A 26305-nucleotide genomic window follows, 5' to 3' on the forward strand; every position below is an offset into this window, starting at 1 on the left:
GATTGAGTAGCCTGGCAACCAAATGGCGGTTAAAAGTGTAAGCTATTTCAATGCTGATCATGCCATCAGTCAGCTGACTGCAGATAAAATGAAAGAGTAAATGTAAATTTAGTGGACTAAACTCAGCAGGCATATCTAACCATGCAAACAGATACATCAGTTAAATTGATAACCAGACAGATGACTGTCAGTCTGTCATACATCTCATCTATCAAATACTGGAACTTTTGACAATAACACACCATCATCAGCAGAATATAAACATACACTCAGATTGTCGGTAATGAAGTCATCAGTTTGAAATTATATGCCCTGTCTATCCAAACATGCACATCTCAACGTATTTCCAAAAGCATAATCAATTGTGATCTTGCTGCTACCAGTCACCAGCAACCATCAAGCCTTAATTACAGGAAAAAGGCAAACCTTACCATCACCAGAACACAAAAAAGAAATCCAAAGAGAGAGTGCTTCTCAGTGTATCCCTTCAGTAACTTCCACAGCAGTAAACTGCTTATCATCAGGTTTTTCAAATAAGATCAGCAACATTCATTGGCATTTCATCAATCTGAGTACTATAATACTGTTCGATATCTCTTAATATCCTGATGTCATCCTTGCGGACAAAGTTTATCGCCACACCCTGCCCATATAGAGTGATTATTTTAAGATCAGAAGTTCAGACTAAATTAAGGTCAAATAAACCACCAAAGAGACTCAAACTGCAACACATGGAACAAAGGAATGAGGCTTACCCTATGTTTGGTTTGCAGGAATCAAAAAGAGTGGGAATTGGAAACAGAATGGGGAGGGAATGGAAAGCAAGGAATGGAATCGATATTCCTGATCCACTGATTGCGTGGAATGCATGCAAAAGTAGCATCAATTCAATTATAACATTTAATCTAGCCTAATAAACATTAGAATGCTCTCAGTTTTATATTATTTTCTTTATTTTTTATTTTTAATTAATAATTTTATTTTATAATTCAAATATTTTCTTTGAACATTATGATTTACCTCTAATATTATTATATTTTTAGTATTTTTGCTACATCTGTATTTGATAAAATTTGAATTTTATTTGTTCATATTTTTTATATTTTTCTTCATAATTTATTCATATCCTATAATTTTTAACAAACAAACTTTCTTATATTTTAATATCTTATTTTTGGCATTTTAGTGAGATATGCTATTGCTTTCCATTTTTCTAATTTTTTATATTCTTATTTTATTATATTTTTATTAATTTTTAACAATTATATAATACTGTTTTTATACTTAATACTATTATACAATTGATATCTATATTATTATAAATTCTCTCATGTAACATACATTGCAAAATTCTCATTATTTAGTACTAATATTGCATAGACATGGATATGAGAATCAGATTCAAAGAAGTGCTAGCATGTCTGACTCAGCCCAACAAGAGAAAAAAAAAAAAAAAAAAAAGATATCGGCATATGTAGAAAAACAATTAAACTAAATTATTTTATATTTAAAAATATTAGAATAGATATCATTTGTTTAGATCTTTCACTCACCATGTTTTTCAAACTTTCTAATTTACTGAGAGATATTAAAAAAAATATATTTTGAAAAGTTATATCAATATCTACATTCTCGACCAACCCCTAATAGAAAGAAAGGAAAAAAGCCACTTTCATCGTTATGGTGTTTGAACTCATCATTGAACAGTAAATTATCCACCTCTCTACAAAAGTTGAAAAACAAAGAAGCCAAGTGTCCTAGTGTCTGATGTATAACCGATGTAGATACATATCTGACACATATTCTTGGAGCCAGACACAAGTATCCATGTGACATTGGTTAATATAATACATGATAAATCTTTAAGAAACAGCTAGTCTAATGTTATAATGCTACTTAATATTTTATAATTTTTAGTATAGTAATAATTTTCAATTAAATTTAATTTAAATATTTTATTTTATATTACAATTATTAAGAGTTAACCCATATCAAATATACTATTAGCATAAATGTAACCAATTGGATTACTTTCCAAAAATATCATTGACACCCATCCTCCTGGAAGGGCCATTCCTCCGATTTAAGAGTGGAATGGTGATACCAGAGGAAAGTAATTCCTGAGTCTATTATCAAACTAAAAAAAATTTCCATTCCATTCGGACACTCATGCCTGAACCATATGCAGCATTAGTGACTGGAGTTATTCAACAAAAACAGCCAGTCAAGTATCGAGCAGACCCATGAGAGGCCAACCAAAAACTGAAACTGGTGGCTCCATTCCTTCGTAAGCCCCCAGGTTAACATAGGTGATGTGCAGGCAATTGCATCTTCATGAAAGTTGAGAAGCAGAATGAAGGAGAACATAAAAGCAAGGAAATGTGATGTCAAATCCATACACAAAAAACTGAACTTCATATGTTGAAATTCAGAAAAAGCCTAAGACAGCAAACATCAAGCTTCTCATCTAATACGGGGACTGAAAGAGAGAAGTTATACCTTACGCCCAAAACGCCCAGAGCGACCAATCCGATGTATGTAAAGTTCTCGATTGTTTGGAAGGTCATAATTTATCACTAGAGAAACCTGCAAACAAAGAAACTCATGGTCAAGTACGGTATAAGTGCAGTAGCTGCAAAGGAATATGAATCTATATGAAATAAGACAAGAAAAAGCTGAGAGCTAGATCTTCCTGTGCAATATACGGAAAATTTATAGTAAAAAAAAGGGCAGCCCATTGCTTGATACTCCCATCATTGAGGGGTCTGGGGAGTCAAATGTATGCAGCCTTACCCCAGACAAAGAAGAGGTTTCCATGCTTCAGACCCATGACCTCCAAGTCACAATAGAACAACTTTATCAACGTGCCAAAGCTCACCCTCTAGAAAATTTATACTTGAAAACAATAGTATTGAAGTCAGTGTTATTAAAGGCGCGCCTCACGTGCAAAAGGCGCTAGGTGCAAGGGCCATCAACTCTATAACCCCTAGGTGACTAAAGCGAGGCGACAGTCCTCAGGTGCACGCCTCTGTATTATTCAGAGGCGTAATGAGGCACCCAAAAAATACAAGATTCCTGCAAGTATTAATTTTTAGTTTCTAAGAAATGAGAAAGATCAGTTATGGTACATAGGCAAGGTCAATTATAGTAAATAGGAATTGGAAAAATAGCACTGAAAGTCAAATGGACTTTAAGAACCTATATAGACTTTTGGAATCACCTAAAAAAATCAGAATACAAAAGCTGAAGGGTCTCCATCAAACTCCATCTCATTTCATCGCCTAAAAAACACCTCCATCTCATCCATTGCCTAACACCATCCCAAGTGCAGCTCGTAGATGAATCAGAGGAGACAGATGACGAGTATGAGAAAGATATTGGAGAGGAACAAGAAGAAAATGATGAAGCTGGTTTGCTTGATAATGAGGAGGAGGAGGATTAGCCAATTAGGAATTTAGAAAGCACTTATTTGATTGTTTTTAGGTTAAAGCTAGCTTTTACGTGCTGGATTTCTTGTCTATAGCTAGATCTTTTTTTGTTTTTACTTTTTAATGACAAGGTGCTAGTTTTTACTTGCTGAAATTTTTGCCTATAGTTAGTTCTATGTTTTTCTATTTTTGGCGCTTGAATCCCCTCAGGCACGCACCTGCGCCTTGTGGCTAGGCTCCAGGGACCCCTAGCGCCTAAGGTCTTTAACAACACTGATTGAAGTTAAAGAATATCCCACTCTGATTCTGACTGTCATTTGTTTCTATTGAATATGCCTTTCTACTTTCCTATAATATATAGCTAAATCTTTAAAATTCCAATCACGACTCAAATAGTTCCAGCTGTTTATACTCCAATTACTAATTTAGGGATGGTGAAACAAAATGCTGACTCCAAAAAAAATGAAAGAAAAAAAAATCGATTCCAATACCTTTTTTTTAGGGAGACAAGTTTCTAGGCCCTGTCTTCCTCTCTAATTTGAACCCAGATCTGATGGGATCCCTCTCTTTTAAAAAGGCAATAACATAAGGGGAAAAATGGGAGAGAAATCCCACTATTCTCTTCAGAATTTATATATAATCTAATTCATGTTTTCCAAACATGAATTAAACATGTCTAGATTGCTACTTTGCCAAGAATATTGATGTTTTTTAATCAGTCACACAGCTAATTGATAGAACAACACACCAACTCAAAGTACGTTTATAAAACTTGCCTGCTGAACATCAAGCCCACGAGCCCATACATCTGTTGTAATCAACACACGGGTTGCACCTGACCTGAACTCGGCCATGATCGCATCTCGCTCCTTCTGAGGCATGTCCCCATGCATAGAAGATACTGTAAAGTTATTGCTGCGCATTTTTTCAGTCAACCAATCAACCTGTCAAAAATAACAATCAGCTGATGCAAGAAAATTAGAAAAAACAGAATTTTATCTGAATTGAAGTTCCGAAAGAAAAGAAAAGAAAAGAAAAAAATGTTGATTTAGAGCATATAATTATGAGTGCTGCTTGTGGTAAAAGGTTGTTTCCAAGAGGTTTAAGCAGCAGCCTGCTTTCTAGACAATATTAAACCTGCCCTTATGAAAGAGGTTGGATACAGAAATTTAACTCAAAACCCTGAATATGGCTTACCATCCTAAGCAAGGAGTTTTTTTTTAATTATTTTAAGAAGTGACTCTAAACTTTTGGGATTTTGATCTAAAATCATGTTCCTGTGGATTTAAGTCTAAACTAGCTAGACATTCATGTAAACATCTGCCGGTGACTAAGAACCCCAAGGCCAATCCTTAGTTGCCAGATGTTGGAGGTCAGGAGTTTATTTGAGTACAATTCTGGAGAACCAGATCTCTCCTAAATATTGTGAATATGAAGTGCTGAGGAAAGAGGTACAAAGGTGATTTCTTGAGAGATTCTAAAGTAACTGCAGCCACCTGATTTCATAGTGTTTCTCACTCCCTGGGCAGTTTCTTGCTAAAAGGGCCCACCAGTCCATGAATGGCATTTCTTTTGGTTATGGTGGTGAACAAAACACTGTCTGTCCTCCACAAGACTGACATATTCATTTTGCAACAAGTTCCCTTCATTCATTAGGTGCGACAAGAAGATGAATCATTGTTTCTTATTTGGACCTACTCCACTGCCTATGGTATCAGCTTATGTGATTTAATATCAGTAATTTGGCTAGTCAAGATGTGGCACCTACAAGGACTTCTCTTTTATTTAATTTCCTCCACCTCTGAGAATAGTCATTTTAGCTGGTCAAGAAAGTGCAGCCAAGTGACTTCATGGTGTTTGTCGCTCCCTGGGCAGTTTCCTGCTAAAGGAGGCCCCCAGTCCATGAATGGCATTCTTTTGGTTAATGGTGGTGAACAAAACACTCCGTTATCCACAAGACTGACATATTCATTTTGCAACAAGTCCCCTTTATTCATTAGTTGCAACAAGAAGATGAATCACTGTTTCTTATTTGGACCTACTTCACTGCCTATGGTATCAGCTTATGTGACTTAATATCAGTAATTTGGCTAGTCAAGATGTGGCACTCACAAGGATTTCTCTTTTATTTAATTTCCTCCCCCTCTGAGAATAGTCATTTTAGGTAGAATAGTGGACCTCCATGTGTTTCCTGGTCTACTCACTAATTTATCAATGAATGTTCCTTCGCAAAATTAGAATCTGAGCAGTATGAATTGGAAGAGCTAAAAACCATGAAATATGGCTGTATTCTTCCAATCTGTATATTAACATGGCACTTCTTATTAATAGTTCCTTTAACCTTTTACTTACCTTGAACATAAGGCCCTCTGCAACTGCTTGATGATATAGATGGAAGGAATTTCAAGTGTTGAGAAACTTGCTATGTTATTAAAATAAGAATGTTAATATCTGAGAAGCAACAGTCAGCATTAGCCTGTAAACTCTCACTCTTTCAGGTGTGTTGTATGTAAAAATCCCTATTTTACCGGATTTGCTTGATTATGCAGTATGCTACCATTTGACACTTGGAGCAGGATAACATTTGCACTTTTGGAAAAAAAAAAAAACCTGATTCTACTACTCTTTTATGTTTCACAAATAATTGTACCTCTTCCTTTTACATGTTAACTATTTTCAATTGTCTACATCTTTCCCTTCATGTTGATTAAAAAAAATACCTTCTTACTAACCGAAAGAAGGAGATATATTTCAACCTACATCATTCACCTCCCCCATCTAGTTTTAGTTTTAGAACTCCATCTCAAATATTGTGTTTTCTCAAGTCAAACCTATTATATAGGTCACCATAAGATGCATGCTTAAATTCTTCCAAGTTTCTTATGTCCCAACCTTCTTATATATCATCCAAAGCCCTCTACGTCGATTTTTTTTAAATGCCATTCACTGGGGTGAAGCACTTTTATCCTCATTCAAGACAGCATATAATGAAAGTACGAAGGAATAATTTCAAAAGAACGACAAAGAAGAAATGGCATGAAGGGGCTTAAAGGATATCAAAGAAATAAGGAAAAGAAGCTAATAAGTGGAAGGTATCATTTATTTTCAATACATAGGTAGATGAATTGTTAATTCATAAATATATGGTCTCCACTGACCAAATAGATTATTTTGGTTCACAAATCTCGACTTATACCAGAAAAGAACCAGGATGATGAAAGGATGATGGAAATTATGCATAATCATTATGTTATTTGCTAGCATAAAAGAACTTTCTAGTTTAATTGCAATTGTCAAAAATCTGAATGTTACAAGTTAAAAATCTGAGACAAAATTTTACAATTTATTCAAAATTTGGAACCAAATTAATAGGTTAGTTGCTCATAAATGTAAACTGTCAAGATAACAAGAAAGTATATCTGCTGAAACAAGGTCACCTTTCTTTTTGTGTTGCAGAAAATAACAGCTTGGGTAATTGTGAGGGTGTCATATAAATCACATAACGTATCGAACTTCCATTCCTCTCTCTCAACAGCAACAAAGAATTGTTTGATACCCTACACGTACAAAAAATGGAAAAGGGTTCGATATTCAAAACAACCTGTGAAAATCATTTAAAAGAAAAAAAAATCCAACAAATAATTACCTCCAGCGTCAACTCATCACGCTTGACAAGTATTCTAATGGGATCAGTCATAAACTTGCTGGTTATCTCCAATATTTCATGAGGAAGTGTTGCAGAAATCAGAACAACCTACAAAAGTATTTCAAACATATTACAAACGGCTGGTGTTGTATTAAGAAGAACAAGATGATCTACTGAAATATCAACTTCATATTTGTCTTGACACAACATATAAGAACCCGCCATTTACGAAGGATCAAGAAGGAAAAAAAGGCACAAAACAAGGGACATAAAAACTTCGAACTCTGATCATACCTGAAGTTCTGGAGGAAGATACCGGTATACATCATATATCTGGTCCTTGAAACCTCTGCTCAACATCTCATCAGATTCATCCTGTTACAACAACACAGTATTATTTGCAACAACAATATATTAAATACAAACTCACTAAGAAGAAATGAATGATATACTCACAAGCACTAAGAGCTTGATAGCCCTAGTGCGTAAGGTCCTTCGCTTGATCATATCACAGACTCTGCCTGGTGTCCCTGAAACCACATGAACTCCATACTCTAGTTTTCTGATATCCTCACCTATACTCTTCCCACCAATGCATGCATGGGCTTGTACATTTATGTAATCACCAATAGCCAATATAACTTTCTCAGTCTGGGCAGCAAGTTCTCTTGTTGGTGACAGGATCAATGCCTGAACTCTAGAGAAGAAAACACCAAGTTCAAGCTAACCAGCCACAATTAACCAAAAGCAGAAGCTTATTGCCAGGATAGGAGCATCAATAGACATTACAGGGGTGTTATGAGGCAGCAGAAATGAAAGAAACAAAGAATAAATGAAAAATAAGAAAGAAATTTGAGTTGACATAAGACAGTTAAGATATTGAATTTTTCCCCGGTGCAGTACAAGACCCTCTGCTCCATAAACACTAAACACAACTAGCATAATCCTGCTCATATACTAATATATCCATGTAGACATCCACAAATCCATGTTCATACATTTATCATGATCAATCATTGGGATAAGAATATTTGATATGATGGAACATTTAAACCAACTTGTCATGACGCTAATATAATGCCAATAATTTCTATAAAGTGCGGACTCAATTGTTACAGCAAACTTTTCAATAATCTTTTCCCACAACCACCATCAATACTAGCTTCAATCTTCCCTCCTTGTCTTGACCCTTAACAATTCCAAGGAGATATCTTTGTCAAAGCCTCCTTGGATTTTAATCACATATGTTCATACCATCATATAAATTCTCTATCATCATATCACACCTCTCAAAAATGATCACTCCAATCCGGACTCAATTGTTACAGCAAACTTTTCAATAATCTTTTCCCACAACCACCATCAATACTAGCTTCAATCTTCCCTCCTTGTCTTGACCCTTAACAGATCCAAGGAGATATCTTTGTCAAAGCCTCCTTGGATTTTTATCACATATGTTCATACCATCATATAAATTCTCTATCATCATATCACACCTCTCAAAAATGATCGCTCCAATCCCCATCCTTTCTAGTTTCACCTAGCATCCATCTCAGCATTATGGTTACTTCTACATCCATTCTATTTGCTGGAAACTCCTTTTTATCCCCATACAACTTTGTGGGCCTTCTTGCCACCTTGCAAAGTTATCTTTTTCAATCATGAAATGTGCGATTCATATAAGATTTCATAAGCACCAAACCACATCATCCACCAACCTTGCTCGCATTAGACATGTCAACATAATTCTAGGGGTAGCAAAATATGATCTGATCCATCAATTCGACCAGCGTTTGACCTGTCCTAAACATATTTAGATTTGACTTAAACGGATTCGGATCGTAAACGGATCGACCTGTTTAACCCATTTATTAAACATGTCGTGTTTAGATTTAAATTTCTCAACTTACCCAATCTGTTTAATCCGTTTATGATTTTTTTTAAAAATATTTAAGCTGTAGGCCCATGGTAAAATTTAAGCAGCCCATTTGAATTTTGATCCATTCCCATGGTCATCCATGAAATTTTAGCTGCCAGTTAAAAGCTGCCACCAAGACAGACCTTCCATGATCTATCACCCTCCTCTTCCTCTTCTCCTTCTCCAAAAACCCTAAAGCCTAAATTGTCACGGTCTCACTGCCTCACCCTCCCCCACCACCGCCTCCGCCTCTCGAAATCCCCCAATCCCAATCCCACTCCCTCCCCTCTCGCCAAAATCCCATCTGCCCCTCCCTATGCTCCTCCTCCACCAAATCCCTCCCCCACCTTCCATCTCTTTGTGGTGCTTTCTGCCCGATCACCCCCGTCCACGCCTCCGCCTCCTCCAACGATGCTGCTGCCGCCCCCACCGCACCGTCCAACCCATCGTGGCAGGGCGCAACTCTGAAGCCGTTGGCCACCTCGATCGCCACCGACGTCCTCCTCTGGCTCGTCCCTGCCCCTACTGGTGTCTAGTGTCTCTTGCAATGCCTGGCAGCTCCTCGCCACCATCATGGGCATCATTGACCAGCCCCTCCCCCTCAACGCCGTCGCCCTCATGGGCCTCAGCGCCTCCATCCTCACCAAGACCCTCTCTTTCTCTGCCGCCTCCTCGGCTTTCAATGACCCCATTCCATGGCTCATCGCCCTCGCCTTCTTCTTCGCACAGAGATTCATCAAGACTGGCCTCGGCTTATTATGTTGATCCGCCTGAACGATCTCGCAGCGAAGGTAAGGACCCCTCTCCCTCCGATCTCTCTTCATTTTTTTTAATAGGTACCTGATAAACAGGTTATACGGGTCAGATCAGGTAACCTGTTTATTAAACAGGTCATATTCGGATTTTAAAATCTGACCCGTTTATTAAATAGATCGGATTCAAGTTAGAGATTTTTCTGACTCGACCCGCATATGATCCGATCCGTTTACATCCGATTCAACCCGATTGCCACCCATACATAATTCCATCATCTCATTGTATGACAAATATGGAAAATTAATCATTCAGTTGTTGCTATCCACCATCAATTTTGGCTAAGATCTCAACTTAACTACCCTTCTCATTGAATTTGCATTTTGTGCACAATTTTTTTGTCTCAATAATCTTAGACACTCATTATCTAAGGCTTTCTTCAATGGTTATAACGTGTCATGACAATCCAACTATAAAATATTTATAAAAAGGACCGAGGGTGTTGGTAAACTAGTCACAGTAGCAGGGCTCAAGTAAGTGCATATAAAAATCATTATCATGATTGTTATTACCATCATGCATGACTTTGCTCAGACATCCAATAAAGACCTGTTCAGGTAGCTGGACAAAACTGCTCATATCTTAAATATCCTATGAACACTGATATAAAGTTTCAGATACAACATAGGCATGAAAAAAAGGAGAAGACAGTGATCAATACATATCTTTGGATGTAACTAAAAGAGAAATTGATGCTTTAATCAGAAAGTGTTGGTGTTAACTAGAATACAGCAGGTTTATGTGTCGTCCATATCTTACTGCATCATCCTGAGCACACATGCAAGTACAGCCCAATAGGAGATGAAAAGACACATCCTTTCACTTCCATTTCAGTAGCCATTGAAAACCAAATATGAAAAGTGTCAATTAAAAAGACAGCTCAATAGACATAAACACAAATATTCCAAATGATAACTGTTTATAGTGCCATAAACACATCACAGCTACTGCTCTGCAGATTTTTTTTTAGTATTTATAACCTAGCACATCAATGTTGTCATCACACTCATCCAACGAACCAGCATTAACTATAGATTCAATTAGAGCTTCATACCAATTGAATGGGTTGAAATCCAGTTTGGACAGTAAGTCAAATTGATATGTGATTGTCCTTTAATTTATCCATGTAAAAGAACAAGCAAGGATGAGGAAGTATTGTCTATCTTGAGGCAATGAGGTTCTGAGAATTGGAAAAAAGATATCAAGGACTATTACGATGCATGCTCAGGTGTAACTTCATATCCAGAAGGTAGGTGATACTTTATTGTAAGTCTGCGTCAACAATAGAAAATGGTGCAAATAGAAAGGAAGGGAAGGACAGAGGGAAGGAGATGAAACGAAGTGGTGTTTGATGGTGGACATTCAATAACATAGGGGAAACTGTACCACCAGTTAGCAGCCAACTAAGGGGAGAACCTCTGACCAGTTAAAGTGCTGCCACAACCTGCAAAAAGTGCTATGCAACCAAAGAGCAGCTGTGTCCTCCAACAATATCCAAGAAACCACAAGGCATCAGCCACCAGCAGTTTATAGCTAGGTTCAACAATATTCCAATAATAAGTTCATTGGCAGCAATTGAGTGTTCACATCCCTCTTATCAAACTTTAACATAATATTTACTCTTCATGTCATCACCTCATGCTTTTTGCTTATAAAGCTTCCTCTCCAGCGATAAAATTTGGAAAAATAACCTAAAATATGTAGATTCTGAATGATTGTTAAGGTTATTGTGCATACTTCTTTGCTATAATTTTCAATTTCGATCCTGCATGAATCACCTATTGATTTAACCTTGACATGTTAACCAACCTGTTGGTTAATTGCTAAATGGCATTATGCTTCATTTTCAAGACCAAAAATGATTTCAATATATTGTATACAATAGAATGCTTGGAAGAGCACATCTTATCTTAACAATGATCAACCGAATACAGAAGAATAAGAACCTTATTTTTTCCAGCATGCTTAATTCGATAGTTCTAATTTGCTTGGTCAAGCTTGGGAAAGTTAAACAAAATCTCCATAACTGATAAGGTACTTCTAGCTATTAAGAAAATTCTCTCTTTTATAAGTAAACCTAAATTTTTCCCATTCAAACGCCCATACTCTGATCATCTAAATCTGCTCTGATAGGAGACCAGATGGCACAAAGTCAAACTGGATTGCTACTGCACTACATAAAATATCCTACTACACGACCGCCTTCAATTTTCTTGCCACTAGAGAAAAAATTATGGCAAACATTTTTCTATTCACATCTTCCCTGCATGTCTAATTCCCATGTACATGAAGAATTTCAAGAATTAGAGGTTGCCTAAGCTCTCAGGCCTCAGGCTGACCTGCTTACGAAGAAAACTGAGGTAAACTTTAACGGTTGCATTGCGAGGATATTTTTGTGACTTCTAATATGTAAGTGATCTTGCTCAAGATGCATTGATCTCGAGATCAGAAGAGCTTCTTTGAAGCAAAACCTAGGGTTTATAACAATCATCTTCATAAAGAAACCTAGCACTTATAACACCAAGTAAACAGGTAAAGAATCAAGACAGCGATTTCCAGACAAAGAACAGCCAAAAAAATCAATCTTTCTATCCAAATAATGAAATCAACCACAAAAATATAAAGAAAATATGACATAAATTATCGTACTCTCTCGAGGTGGTGTCGACCATCTGGCAGACGGAGAGGGCGATCATGGAGGTCTTTCCCGTACCAGACTGTGCCTGGGCGATGACGTCGCGGCCCTGGATAATAGGAATCACAGCCCGCTGCTGAATGGCGGAGGGTTTCTCGAAGCCGTAGGCGTAGATCCCCCGGAGGAGGTCGTCGCGGATCCCCATCTGGTCGAAGCTCGTGATGGCCTCCACCCCAGGGCTCGTCTCGAAAACCAGGTTCTCGTCGTCGACACCCCGGCCCTGCGGCTGCCGGCCCCGAGGGACCGCCGTTGCGGCCGCCGCCATGGGAGAAGAGATTGGAGCTCGAAGGGGAGAGAGATTAGGGACTCGGAGGAGGGGCGCGACCCCGAGGAGGATTCGGGGAGCTCGTCGATTATTAGAGGTAGCGGCTTCGAACCTTGGAGAGAAAGATAAAGGAGGGAGATTAGGGTTTTATAGCAATGGCGTTGGTGCTTTTTGTATACGAGATTCCCGTATGCGGATGCGGAGCGAGTGGCCGTCCGATTTTCCTTCTGTCAATCTCTGTCCTTGGGGACGGATGAGATCGCATGCGGCTCTTTGTACGTAATTAGTACTCTGGGTCGGTTGCGTTTGCAATAATCTAGGGGGGCAGTGGGCTTCTAAAGCTTGCGGGATTGCTTTGAGAAGCGTGTCAGATTGGGTACAGTAAAATGGAAGCCGTACTTCACGTGATGCCCCTGGAGCCATGGAATCTGCATTGTTGGTGGAAATAGACATCGTTGAGCTTCTAGAATAGCCTGTCCAAATTAATTTTATATAAATAATTAATTAAAAAATAATTTTAATTATTTATTATAATTATAAAAATTATGTGTTAAAATTAATGATAATATAATTCAAAAGTATGAGATAAATACCATAGGCAAAATAAAATATACATACAAACAAAATAAAATAAATAAATAAAATAAAAAAAGCATTGAAATATCAAAAAATTGATAAAAAAATAATTTTATCAAACAAAAATTTATCCATCACATTCTCTATTCATTTTCTTTTTATATTTTCTCATTTTGAAAAGCTTCGAATTAATAAATCTCGATAAATAATTTTTTCTTTTTCATCAATTCTTCTTTAAATTTTTTGAACTAGAATCATCTATCATTTCAATCTCATTTATCTTTTCTCTTATGAGCCCAACCAATCATAAGCTAATATCTATTTCCATGAGGTTAAGATTTTTTTTTCTTTGATCACATTCTACTGTAGCATCGGTACACCTTTTTTCTCTTTTTTTTTTTATATTTTGATAAAAAGGATGCAAAGACCCTTTCAAAAGAAAAGTTTCACCCAGTTTCCTATGTTTGGAATTCCTTTTAGCTTCCCTTTATTTCATTAAAAAAAATAGATTTTTTTTTTTTTATTTTTTCACACTTTTATTTATAAAAAAAAATCTTTACGTCAAAAGAAAAAACTCAAAATCTGTCTTCCCTTCTAAATGCTTAAAGACTTTGGGTTTTTACTTCCCATATTGAAAAGAGACAAATCTATGCTCGTGTTTATTTGACTTGTTTCCTTAGTTATCTTTGCTTGGACCTTGGATGGAAGTGGGTTTTGAACAGCTAAATGATCGTTTATCTCTCGATTTGATAAAACTCGAAAAAAAAATAGAAGATAGAATAAAAATGGTATTGGTAGCCAACAAAATTTTTGCATATTGTTTTACATCCACACATCCTAGATCAAGAAATAAGATTAAGTTCACAAGGAGAGCTAGATGTTATGGTTTGATAAAATTTTAAAACATTAGAGGTGCGGTATAGCATATCCCTGCAAGGGCAGTATTGAGGGTGGGAGATAAAGCACTTCTGTTTATGGTGCCTGATATTAGAAGTCTTTTAATTTAATATTTTTTTTGATGATTCAATATTTTTTTTTGATTATTTAACAAAAATTATTTTTACACACAGAGCAAATGTGTGTGTGTGTGTGTATATATATATATATATATTGTTGTAATAGTGAGAAGGGCATCTTTAGTTCCACATTGGTTATGAGTCAAGAAAAAGTATGACTTGAATGGATTGAAACCTTCTCTCCCATATATGAAGTGTTTTTTATTGAGAAAAATCGTGAGGTTCTAAATGACTAAAACCCTCTGAAAGCTAAAGATGGTCACGAGTTAAAATGAACAATATCTCATGTATGCGGATGCGGAGTTAACTCAACTATCTGAGCCATTCGATCTATTGACTCTTGACCGCAATATTGACGTTGTCTTTATGGTAGTGAGAAGAGTATCTTTAATTCCACATCAGTTATAAGTCGGCTTAAGGTCCACTGAAGCCTAACAATGGCTATAAAATAAAGTGAACAATACCTCACATATGTGGGCACGGAATCAACCCAACCATCCAAGCCATTAGATATTTGATTTAAAGTATACTATGAAAGGCATTAATTTTAAAATAGAATTCACTCTATCCAAATGCAAACGCTTGGTAGCTAAATCAAGATGTACTCAGTAAAAAATCAGCAAAATTGATTGATAAAAATCTTTTTTAGTTCTCTTTCGTGTGGACTCTCTTATCAAATGCTCAAAAGATGCATTTGAGTTCACTCGCTTATATAAGAAAAAAATGAAAACAAAAAATAAACTTTATCCACTCAATAAATAAGTCTAGTTATTTAAGACAAAGATTTGTATTTAAGTAGATATTTGTTTCATTTTATATCCAAAATAGAACTATTATAAATATCTAATTTTGAATTATTTAATTGATATATCAAAACCTAACATAAGAAAAGGTATTTTTAGAACATGAATTTTATTTTTAGTAAAATGAAGACAACCTTTTTCTCCTTGGAAAGAGGATAAAAGGCCTTTAACAATCAAAATAAATAAATAAATAAATAGGCACGGCAGTATGGCCTGCCTTTTTTAAGTCACGGCTCAAGAGTAATGCTATATTAATTGGTCATTTCTCCTTTATGATAGTTATGTTTTTCATTATATCTAATTTTTTTTGTGTATGCAATCGTATTTGACATCTATATTGTTCATCCAATGGCAGCAGCATATTTTAAGTTAAAATCCATATACCAATATATTAATAAAAAATATGTTATAAATAGCAATAGAAAGAATTAATGTTTTATTTCTCATTTGATGGATATCAAAGTTATTATGACAATAAATATTTAATTTTTGAAAATCTGTCTAAATGCTTGACCAAACTAATGAAAAATCATTATGTTTTTCGCAACAATGAATTGTGATTTCAAAAGGGTTTTGTTATCGGTGTGCGATAGAATTATCAAGACTCTATCCACATTCAACATACATGTGCTGTTGATTGCCACAGAAAATACTATTTATTTATAAATGCCTCTCATCTTTTGGAAAAAACATACGATGCTAATACCATAACATATTGTCAAACCAGTTTACCGGATGTTGAGTAATTTATACCAAGCCAAACTAAGCTTAGTTTGATACTCTGTGTAGCCTAATTAGATGAGCCAATAATTATTTCATCAACCTAGCATGCCTCGTTTACGTTGAGAAAATAAGTCACCTTTACATTTAATTACTTGTTCATCTATAGAATAAATATACTCTCCAAGTTAATTTACATTTATCTCAACAATTCCTCATCTACAGGCTACAAAATAATATATTTCCCTCGTATATATTTTTTTAAAATACAATATTAATACTATGACATATTAAGATACTATTCGTTTGTTGAACAAGATCGTCCAATATTGAATTTAATCGTACCAAGTCAAGCTAAGCTTTGTTTAAATGTGTTCCGTAGCCTAAATAGATGAGCTGGCAAATGTTGCACCATGGTAGTATGTGCTGTTTAAAAGGAGGAAAAAAACCGCTCTTACATATGATTATTTGTTCATTTATAGAATATATTAAGTATATTCTTCAAGTTAATTTAAATTTATATTGTCAATTCTCAATCTATCAAGTAATTTTTTTTTCAAAAAAAAAAATCTAGAATATGAGCCATTAACATAGCATTCCGTTATTCACAGGTCTTCGAATGGTGTGTTTGCACGTTTGTCATTAAATGCTCATAGATTGCATGGAACATATATTGTGGAGCTAAGTGATAAAATACATTTGAAGAACCAATCAGAAAAAAAGTTATACGGAGTGTCTAGTTGTTGTTGCTATATGATCATGTTAACCAACAAGGGGTGTGCTCGCCTCATCAATGGCAGGCCAACGACGTGGTTCTTTATTATATTAGTTGTTTGTAATTTGCTCTATGCTTCTTATTTGTTTGTTGAGAATACCAAGAGAGCATCAAATACCCGGATTCCCAGTAGGGACCTCAGGCACCAAGCTCTGCCATCTACTTTATGCGGATGATGGGATCTTAGGAACCAACGCTCAGCTTCAGGATGCTGATGCTGTACACAAGGTTTTTCACAACTAATGTTGCCTCTTCAATCAGATAAGTAACTTTGTCGAGTCTACTTTCTACCTTCATTCTTTTTCTTTTCTTTTTTTTTTTTTTTTCGGGTACAACCTTTATGGCCTTACTACAAGGCGGAAAAGAATGCCTGCTCGGGGATTGTATTTGGACCTGGCTGCTTTTCGAATGTAGAATTTAGGTGTTGAGGTCTCACCAAAACTAATTACTGCTGCTGGGCACCAGACCTGCTTCTCACGTAACCAAAATTAGCTAGGCTCAGATCTGGTCCGGCTCCAGCCCCAACTTTAGACTTATTTTTTAGACCAAAGCCTGATAGCTTCGAATATTAGGCCAGGCCTCAGGCTTTTTAGATAGGGTGAGAGGAGGGGAGGGGACAACGTGGTGGCAACGAGAGGGCAAACAGATATTGTGGTGGCGGCGAGAGGGAGAGCGAACCACAAGGTGGCTGCAAAAAAGATATGGTGAAGCATGGAGGGGATGGGACTAGGAATTTGAGGATTATGTTAAAGGTGTAATTTTGTAAAACTCTAAGAATATTTAAAATATATATATTAATTTAAATAATTGAATTCGGATCCGGCTCAGATCAATGCAAATCTTAGTCCAATTTATTTATTTAAAGGATGGGGTCAGATTCCGGTCCGACCCTTGAGCTGAAAAACCAGGTCTAGACCCGTTCAGAAAAGCACCGGCCACTGAGCGCCATGATAAGATGCTGGTTACTTTCCGCGGCGCGAAGGCAACCTTCGCGCCCAACTGATTTGCATCCGAGGAAGAAAATAAAAACCAACGGAATACTTGTTGCACCTACATCGCAACGCACCAAACCATCCACCCATGACAGAGCATGTGGGCCCGACCCTTCTGGTTTCCGCACATCATGAACCGCCATGGGTTTCCCTTCTGTCATGAATGTAGTCTTTCCGGACGCTTGCTTTAATTGAGCCACACAAACTTCCCTTATCCGTCTGGCACGGCATGCGCAATGCGTGACTCGTGGGGTCCACAAGCGAATGCCGGTTGTATCTTTCGCAAGGAAGAATGATCGACTGTTTTTTGTGACATCAACCGTTGGATCGTATCTTGCACAGCTCGTAAAGCTGATATTATATAATCCAACAGCTGATGTCGTGAAAGAAGGGAAACATTCTTTCAAGCGAAAGAAACAACCGGAACCCATCCACAAGGCTCGCTCTGCTCTGACGACAAACAATTCAATATACCGAAAACGACCAACGGCCCCCACCTCCACCGTGCACCCAGAATAAAAAATCCCACCTCCGCTTGCATTAATGACCTCCGTCGAAGAACCTTCCCGGCTTCCCACGCAATACATAACGGATAACGAGTACTGAAGGCTGAGTAAACGTCTGACCACTTCCGCTTGCTTGAACGCTTCTCTAGAGCTTCAAAACCAAATCACTTCCCTTCCGCTTCTTTCCATCAAATAAAAACGCTCTCTTCTTCTTTACTCTCCACTCTTTCGTCTCCGAACACTTTGTTTCCTTTCTGAAACCTTCGCGTTTCTTTTCTTATTTTTTTTGTTTTTTTCAATTATATCTCTTAGTCCGGGTATTAATGGGGGAGGAGGGACTGGTGGATATCCCTCTCTCGGTTGAATCCCACCCCAGCGAACACGGCAAGGAAATCGACCTCGATGAAAAGCACCCGTATATGGGAGCCGCCGCCAGTATCCCACAGGAAAAGAAAGATTCTGCCGGCGATGAAGGTGATCAATACAACTCGGAATCTCCGACGCAAGATTCCGGCGAAAAAATCACCGATCAAGCCGATAACGGCGAAGATTCCGAGAGGAAGCTCGCTGGAGATGATCAAATCGATATCTTTGGGCAGTGGAGTCAGAAGATCTTCTGCCCGCCTTCCCCCTTCCCGCAACCGGCACCGCCGCCGGGGCTTGCGACCCCTCGGCCCAACGCGCCGGAGGAGTTTCACCTCTCCGATCTCAAGGTGATCGTGCAGCCAAAAGAGGAACTTGACGATAAGGATGTCCCGATCGACGGCCAGGGTCGTCGGGAAATCAAGGGGTGGGTAGCCTTCTTCTCGCGATCCAGCTGCCGCGACTGCGGGGCCGTCCGATCGTTCCTACGGGAGAAATCTCTACCTTATATTGAGATCAACATCGACGTCTTCCCATCAAGAGAGAAGGAGCTGATCCAACGGACGGGAAGCGCCGCGGTGCCTAAGATCTTCGTGAACGAGAAGCTGTTGGGCGGGCTGGAAGCCCTGAACGCGCTGCGGAATAGCGGGGAGTTCGATCGGACGGTGAGGGAGATGGCCAGGGAGCGGTGCCCGGAGACGGCGCCGAGGGCGCCTATCTTCGGATTGGACGACGAGGATGTGTTGGCGGGGCGAGAACGGACGGACGAGATGGCGGAGATCGTGAGGGTTTTGAGGCAGAAGGTGGCTATTAGCGATCGATTGGTTAAGATCACTTTCGTCAAGAAATGTTTCGCGGGAAGCGAATTGGTGGAGGCGATTATCCACCACCTCGATTGTGGCCGGAAAAAGGTACGAGTTTTTTTTACCGATGTGATAAATTTTAGTGATTAATTATGACCGTTCGATCGAAAGCGCGTGGATACGATTTCTTTGATTATGTTGCATCTAAGAGATACGTTTAACTTAATCCAACAAATTGACAGTATTTATTAGTGAGTATTTAATTTACTGTTTTCATTAAATGTTCCGTAGCAATAATTTTTATGATATTGCAATTCAAAACTTCCATATATTTTTCTTTTTTCTTTTTTTAAAGTTTTGCCAATTTTATTCTTATTCTCCTGGGGTTTTGCCACATTTTTCTACCACTATCCTATTCGTGATGTCGTCACGGGAGCCGTCTTTTGTTTATATAAAAAATATTCTAATCTTTATGCCTATCCTGTTGACGTAGTTGCTGACTTGTCCTTCTCTTCGTCCGGCCAATAAATAAAATAATATGTCAAATTCTCTAATATTAATTTTATTAAGTCAACCGCGCAAAATTAAAGGTTACTCTACCCTTCTGCTTCTCCTTGTCTTCGTCCTGCTCCGCTCCTCCATGTTCTCGCCCTCGACCTAGGTTCCATGTCGTGTCCCCCCTCCCCAAATCCTAAAGGGTAGCCTAATTTTACCTCCGGGGGAGGAGAGTGCGCCATGGGTCGAGATCGACGGCGGAGAGAGGTGTCGAGGCATCCTTGGCGATCCCGAGGGCGGAGCGGGGTGGGGGGTGGCGAACAAAGAGCTCGGCGTTGGTGGAGGTGGCGGGGCGGTGGCGAGGAGAAGCCATCTTGCACGCCTTGGGGCCTATTCTAAACGTTAAACCATCTGATCTTGATCGAGCGGGGACTTGAACACCATGGAGTCTCTCTTCCGCATAAAATTTCTATGCGGGTGGAAATCCACTTATTAGGAATTTGGAACGTGCCAATTCCGCATAGGAATAAGTTTGTGCACACCCTAAGATGATTGCATAAACTTTATATGGACATCAATCCGCATAGAATTAATTTGCTGGCAGACAGACGCATAAAATTTGTCTGCGGGTGTGAGTCCGCATAGAACTAATTCTGCAGACAACCGACGGAGACGTGTCCACGCAGAACTGATCCTGTGGACACCAAAAGATGGACGCATAAAATTTATATGCATACGATGTACATATAGAACTAATTATGCGGACACCTTAAGATGGTTGCATACAATTTCTATGCGGCTTGAGTCCGCAAATAACTAAATATGCGGATTATTTCTAAAGGATGCATAAATGTTTTATGCAGATGAAATTCTGCATAGAATAATTTATGAGGATAACCGATGATGGATGCATAAATATTTTATGCGGAAGAAATTCCGCTTGAAATAATTTTGCCGACATTGAAAATGGTCCCATAAAAATCTTATGCATAAGAAAATCTGCATAGATTTACTGTGATGACACCTGGCTACGGTTGCACAAAGTTTTTATGCAGATTAAAAACCACATAAACTAGCTATGCGGACAATCGTAAATGGACGATAATCAGTTTATGCGGATGGAATCACGCATAGAACTATTTAGGAGGACAATAATCAACGAACCTTGCATAAAATTTGTGTGGAATTTCATCTGCACACAACTAAATAGGTGGAAAATCGACAACAGACACAAAGTTTATATGCAGACATAAGTCCGCATACAAATAATTCTATGGCACCGGCACGGGTGCATAGACTTCTTATGTGGTACAAATGCACATAGATCGTATTATGCGGGCACTAAAGAATGGGCGCATAAATTTTTTATGCATGGGTAATCCGCGTATTGTTAGTTATGCGGACATAGGGCGATGGTTGCATAATATTTTTATGCATGTTTGTCTACATATAACTAATTATGTGGAAACATAAATATTTTATGCAAAAAAATTTTGCATGAAACTATTTATGAGGATAGTCGACAATCGATGCATAACATGCTTATGCAAAATTTATATCTGCATAGCATAGCGGTTAACATGCGGACAATTAACAACGGATGCATAAGGTTTGTTATGCGATCCTAAATCCGCATACAATGGAATACATGGACACTCGCAATAGATGTATAAAATTATAATGCATATACGAATCTGCACGGATTTAATTCTGTGAGTTTTCGACGATGAATTCTCGTAAAATCTTCATAAAATTCTTATGCGGATATAAAACTGCAGAATTTGATTCCTATAAAAAAAAGTATGTAGATTTTTGATGATTAATGCACAAACATTTTATGTGGTATTAAATCCACATGGAGCTGATTCTATGCGGATACTAGTTGATGGTTTTATAACATTATTATGCAGACATATTGCTGCATATAACTAATTCTGCGGACTCTCGATGGTTAATGCATGGTATTCTTATGTGGAAGTAAATCCACATAGAGTTGGTTATGCGGTTACTCAATGATGAACGCATGAAATTCTTGTGTGGACGTGAGACCGTATAGAAATAATTATACGGACACTAAGGTGATGAATGCATCAAGTTTTTATGCGGACTTAGCGGATTTACGTCCGCATAGAACTAATTCTGCAGACATCGACTGCGAATGCATGGAAGTCCTATGCGTACATTAATCCGCATAAATTTATATTTGCTGACGTTTGGGGATGATTTTTTTTTTTTTTCGGGGAGTGAAGCCGCATAATTTGGACACCCTTACCATTGATCAGCTGTGTAATGTTTTTATTTTTTTTAAAGTTATCTCATAAACCCTATCGCCAGTCTCATAAATTTCCTCCGTCTCACAAACCCCTACCCCACAATCCACGAGCCCTGACCTGATCCTCGACTACCGCCGGTGGGGGAGCTGGTTGGCTGGCCGGTGTTGGTTGTTAGGGGGTGGCGGCCGAGAAGAAGCACGGGGAGAGGGCAACGCCCATCTCCGGCGATTTCGATGGCGGTCCGCGCCTTGTCAACCTCTAATTCATCAACGCCTTTGTGTTCTCTCTAGTTCTGAGCACAGCATGGGGCTATGAGCGCAGAGCCGTGGATCCAGAAGGGACCCCTTCAACATTGCTTGGCCCTGAGTTGGGAGTTTATCAGCAGAATTGATTAAATTCGGAATACTGTTGGGAAAGAAAAATGCTGTACTTTGATTTGGGTATTTTGTATGGCTTATAAAATGTATCCTAGTTGTTATTTATAGGTCGTGGGGCTAAAGTTTTAATCTTCAGTTTTGCTGGAGGAAAGGTAGTGTCATCCTTCACTAATGCATATTGATGAGTTGTTGAATAAATGAATATTTTGGATCTTATGCCTTGCTAATCACATAAAATTTTGGAAATGTAAATATAACAAAGGCTTTTGGAGGAAGAATAGAACGTTTTATAGGGCTTGATGACAATAATATGATCACGAGCTGTTATGATAAAATTTTAAAGGCAGAGCAACAGATAGAAATTCCGATTCATCATCAACTCACCCTCATTTATTTGCTAAGGCAGTTAAAAATCAAGACGCTCATGCATATTCATCATTTGTTTTTAGCATTTCATATCTTTTCTGGAAACTGATATACAGCATTTTATGTCATATTGCATAGATCTGCTAAGGGCAGTCAGTGGTCATGTTCAATGATGAATGCGTTAATTTCATGATTATGTACAAATTTGTTATGTTCATATGATTGACTTCATAATCTGCTCTGGTTTTTTGTGATCAAATGTTTGTCGATGACTTGGATTACATATATCTGCTTAGGGTTGTCAACGATCTCCAGTGATAATTTTAAATATATGGGCTACTAAGTGTTTAGTTTTTGTTGTTTAAATTGTTTATATATGCATATTTAGATTATGTAGATAGATTGCCTCATAGCCTTGTAGTGTTGTTTAAGTTGTTTATATTTTGTGTAGAACAAATAATGTCTTGCTACTGTGTTGCATTAATTGTTATCAATGTATCTTTAAATCATGTGACATGGATACTTATCATGGTTTAGTAAGAAAAATGCAAGTTTTAATCAATAATTGAAATATATGAATGGATAAATTATTTCAGAATGCTTTGAAAATTTTGTCCTAGGATATTTGACAACTATGGATAATGTTCAAGTAGTTGAAAAGTTCGATGTTCTTTGGCATGTCCATTTGACTAGAGACTAGTAGAATACAGTACAGCTCTGTACATCGGTTGGCAAGATTCCTAAAATTTGGTTGCTTTTTAAAATAATGAAGACAATACTCTTCTCTGTAGGGTGTCGAAGTTGCTAAAAAGCTTGCAAGCAAACATTTCATCCACCACATATTCCGGTGAGTCTCCACTTTCATTCCCTGACCAGTACACAGTCTCTCACTTCATAGCGTTGAGATCCAGTTCACTTTCTTTTTTCTTTGATCTCGTTGACTTATTGCTCTTGACTTGTATGTCATAAACAAAGTAAATAGGCAAAACAAAAACATGCTTATGCCTAATAATTGAAATTTTACAGAGAGAACGAGTTTGAAGATGCAAACCATCAATTTTATCGTTTTCTTGAGCATGATCCCATTATCCCCAAATGCTTCAATTTTAGAGGCTCTACCAATGACAATGAGCCTAAGCCAGTTACTGAAGTGGCATGTAGGCTCACCAAACTGATGACTGCTATACTAGAGGCCTATGCCTCTGATGATAGGCGCCATCTTGATTATGCCCGCATCAGTGTGAGTGAGGAATTCAGAAGGTATGAATTCCCCCTGAACCTTAACCAGAATCACAGTTGCAAGATGTACTACTAATGAAACTAGCCTTCAGTTTTTTAGGACACAGCTGGTTTCATCATTACTCAGCTGGTGCTTTGTGATCATACTAACAGATATGTGAATGTGGTCCAAGACCTGCAACGAGTTGATGTCTTTACCCTGTCGGGGAATGAGAAATTGACCTTCTTCATGAACTTGTACAATGCCATGATCATCCATGCCATTGTTAGGGTCAACCGGCAGGGCATTATTGACAGGAGGTCTGCCTTCTTCAGTGACTTCCACTATATGATTGGTGGCAGTCCCTACTCTCTCTCTTCGATCAAAGATGGAATCCTAAGATCAAACAGGCGGCAACCTTACTCAATTAGCAAGCCATTTAGCACCGGAGACCCGCGCTTGGAGGTACTGGCCTTTGCTTGCTTTGTATCATTTCACCAGAGCAGTGAAGAAAATGGAATCTTTAGCTCCTAAACTCACCTTAGTTCCTCTATCAATGCATTCAGTTGGTACCACCAAAACCGAACCTCTTGATCCACTTCGGATTGTGTGATGGGACACGGTCAAGCCCTATTGTGCGATTCTTCTCTACCCAAGGGATTGAAGCAGAACTGAGACATGCTGCAAGGGAGTTCTTCCATGGTGGTGAAGCAGAGGTGGATTTGGAGAACAGAATTGTTCGTCTTACAGGCATCATCAAATGGTAAGATTCAAAGTGATCAGCTAATATGTTTTCTAAGTTGTATTACTGATCTAGCTAAGACTATCCCTACAGGTACAGTGTTGATTTTGGACAAGATAAAGAGATCTTGAAGTGGATCTTGGATTACCTGGATGCAAGTAAAGCAGGTTTATTGATGCATCTCTTGAATGATGGAGGCCCTATCAAGATAGTCTACAAGAAATATGATTGGTCTTTGTACTACTAAAGTGGTCTCTGTTGGCTATAGATAGAATGATTGGCAACATCAGATGCGAGTGATTTTGTAATAGGTTGTCAGTATTAAAGTGATATGACAAAGGTTTTTAAAAAGGTTATTCTCAGAGGACATTTACAGCAAGTAGTACAGTCAGATGCTTGTAGATGACGCCTATAGAAAAACAGAGGTTAGAGAGAAGAAAACCATGTAACCTTCATTGTAACTACCAAAGAGAATGTGCGAATGCACATAGGGATATTCGTATCATTGTTAATGTTTTTGTTATTGTTTGTTATTTAGAGAGAGAGAGGGAGAGAGTAGTCAATCTTGCGAAAAGGCATTTTACAGTATTCAAATTTGCTGTTTACAGGATTATCATTCATTTGTGGCCAAATGTGTCATCAATGAGTCTCAGACATTAAACCTGCCTTGCTGCACTCGCTGCTATAAATACGGTCAATTTGTAGGCTTGTGATAGATCTTACTTGAACTAAACAAGATACAAAAAAACAAAGGGTCTTACATTAATAGACGAAATCTAATTTGAGATACCCTGGCTTTAGCTAGTGATTGCTATTTGAACCAAGCCAAAGAGTTGTTAAGGGTTAAGTCGATGAAAATCATGAATAATTCTGCAAAAGAAGTCCGAAAATTAGTACGGTATTCTTCAGTTTAAGATCTTCCGATGCTTGAATTAGTCGGAGTCTTGATAACAAATGGTGGAAAATAGAGAAGTAGAGAGTAAGGAGTATAAATTGGAATGGAGAGAACTCAGATTTTTTTTGATAGGAGAATTAGAAAGAGTTCAGTAGAGTCTGAGTTCTGTGAGTTATATCTTACCTTTCAAAGAGTATTCTGTCCCACTTTATATAGAGGGAGCCTGCTAAGGTCGTTATAAGTTTGTTAGATGGTTACGGACAACCACTTGAAATTTGTTATAATAGAATAGTCAGCTGTAGAGAGGTTATGAACTGTCATGAGTTGGGAAATAGCTGTATCATAATTGTAATACAATTGTAATATAGTCAGAAGATAACTAACTTGAAGTCTTACTAACTGAGTGAGAGGTTGGCTAAAACAGATGCCCCGCGAATATAAATTGAGCAGATTGGCTGTCATAGCACCAAGTTGGTAATTAACCGATCTGGTTTAGTATAGTACTGACAATGGATGTTTGACTTGCAGATCAATATGAGGCTGATGTCTTCTGATGCTAGAGCCTACTTAAGCCGTTAGGAAAGTTTGTTAGGCCATTATCAGTTTGTTAGATGGCTAT

At 37.9% G+C, this 26305-nt stretch overlaps 2 protein-coding genes across 2 annotated transcripts; one reads left to right on the forward strand and one right to left on the reverse strand.

Moving 5' to 3' along the window:
* Positions 1 to 136: 136 nt before the first annotated feature.
* Positions 137 to 12894, reverse strand: LOC105055377 (eukaryotic initiation factor 4A-3). Its single transcript, XM_010937159.4, has 8 exons — positions 12455 to 12894; positions 7531 to 7771; positions 7369 to 7449; positions 7075 to 7182; positions 6866 to 6985; positions 4205 to 4372; positions 2500 to 2586; positions 137 to 643 (listed from the first exon to the last, which is right to left on the reverse strand). Exons 1-8 carry the CDS (start codon positions 12763 to 12765, stop codon positions 530 to 532), a joined length of 1230 nt encoding a protein of 409 aa, XP_010935461.1. The 5' UTR covers positions 12766 to 12894; the 3' UTR covers positions 137 to 529.
* Positions 12895 to 18309: 5415 nt separating this feature from the next.
* On the forward strand, positions 18310 to 25296 carry LOC105055376 (uncharacterized). Its single transcript, XM_010937158.4, has 6 exons — positions 18310 to 19427; positions 23622 to 23677; positions 23857 to 24090; positions 24223 to 24514; positions 24616 to 24812; positions 24885 to 25296. Exons 1-6 carry the CDS (start codon positions 18477 to 18479, stop codon positions 25036 to 25038), a joined length of 1884 nt encoding a protein of 627 aa, XP_010935460.1. The 5' UTR covers positions 18310 to 18476; the 3' UTR covers positions 25039 to 25296.
* Positions 25297 to 26305: the final 1009 nt, after the last annotated feature.

Source organism: Elaeis guineensis, chromosome 12 (genome assembly GCF_000442705.2).
Source record: "Elaeis guineensis isolate ETL-2024a chromosome 12, EG11, whole genome shotgun sequence".
NCBI classification, from domain to species: domain Eukaryota; kingdom Viridiplantae; phylum Streptophyta; class Magnoliopsida; order Arecales; family Arecaceae; genus Elaeis; species Elaeis guineensis.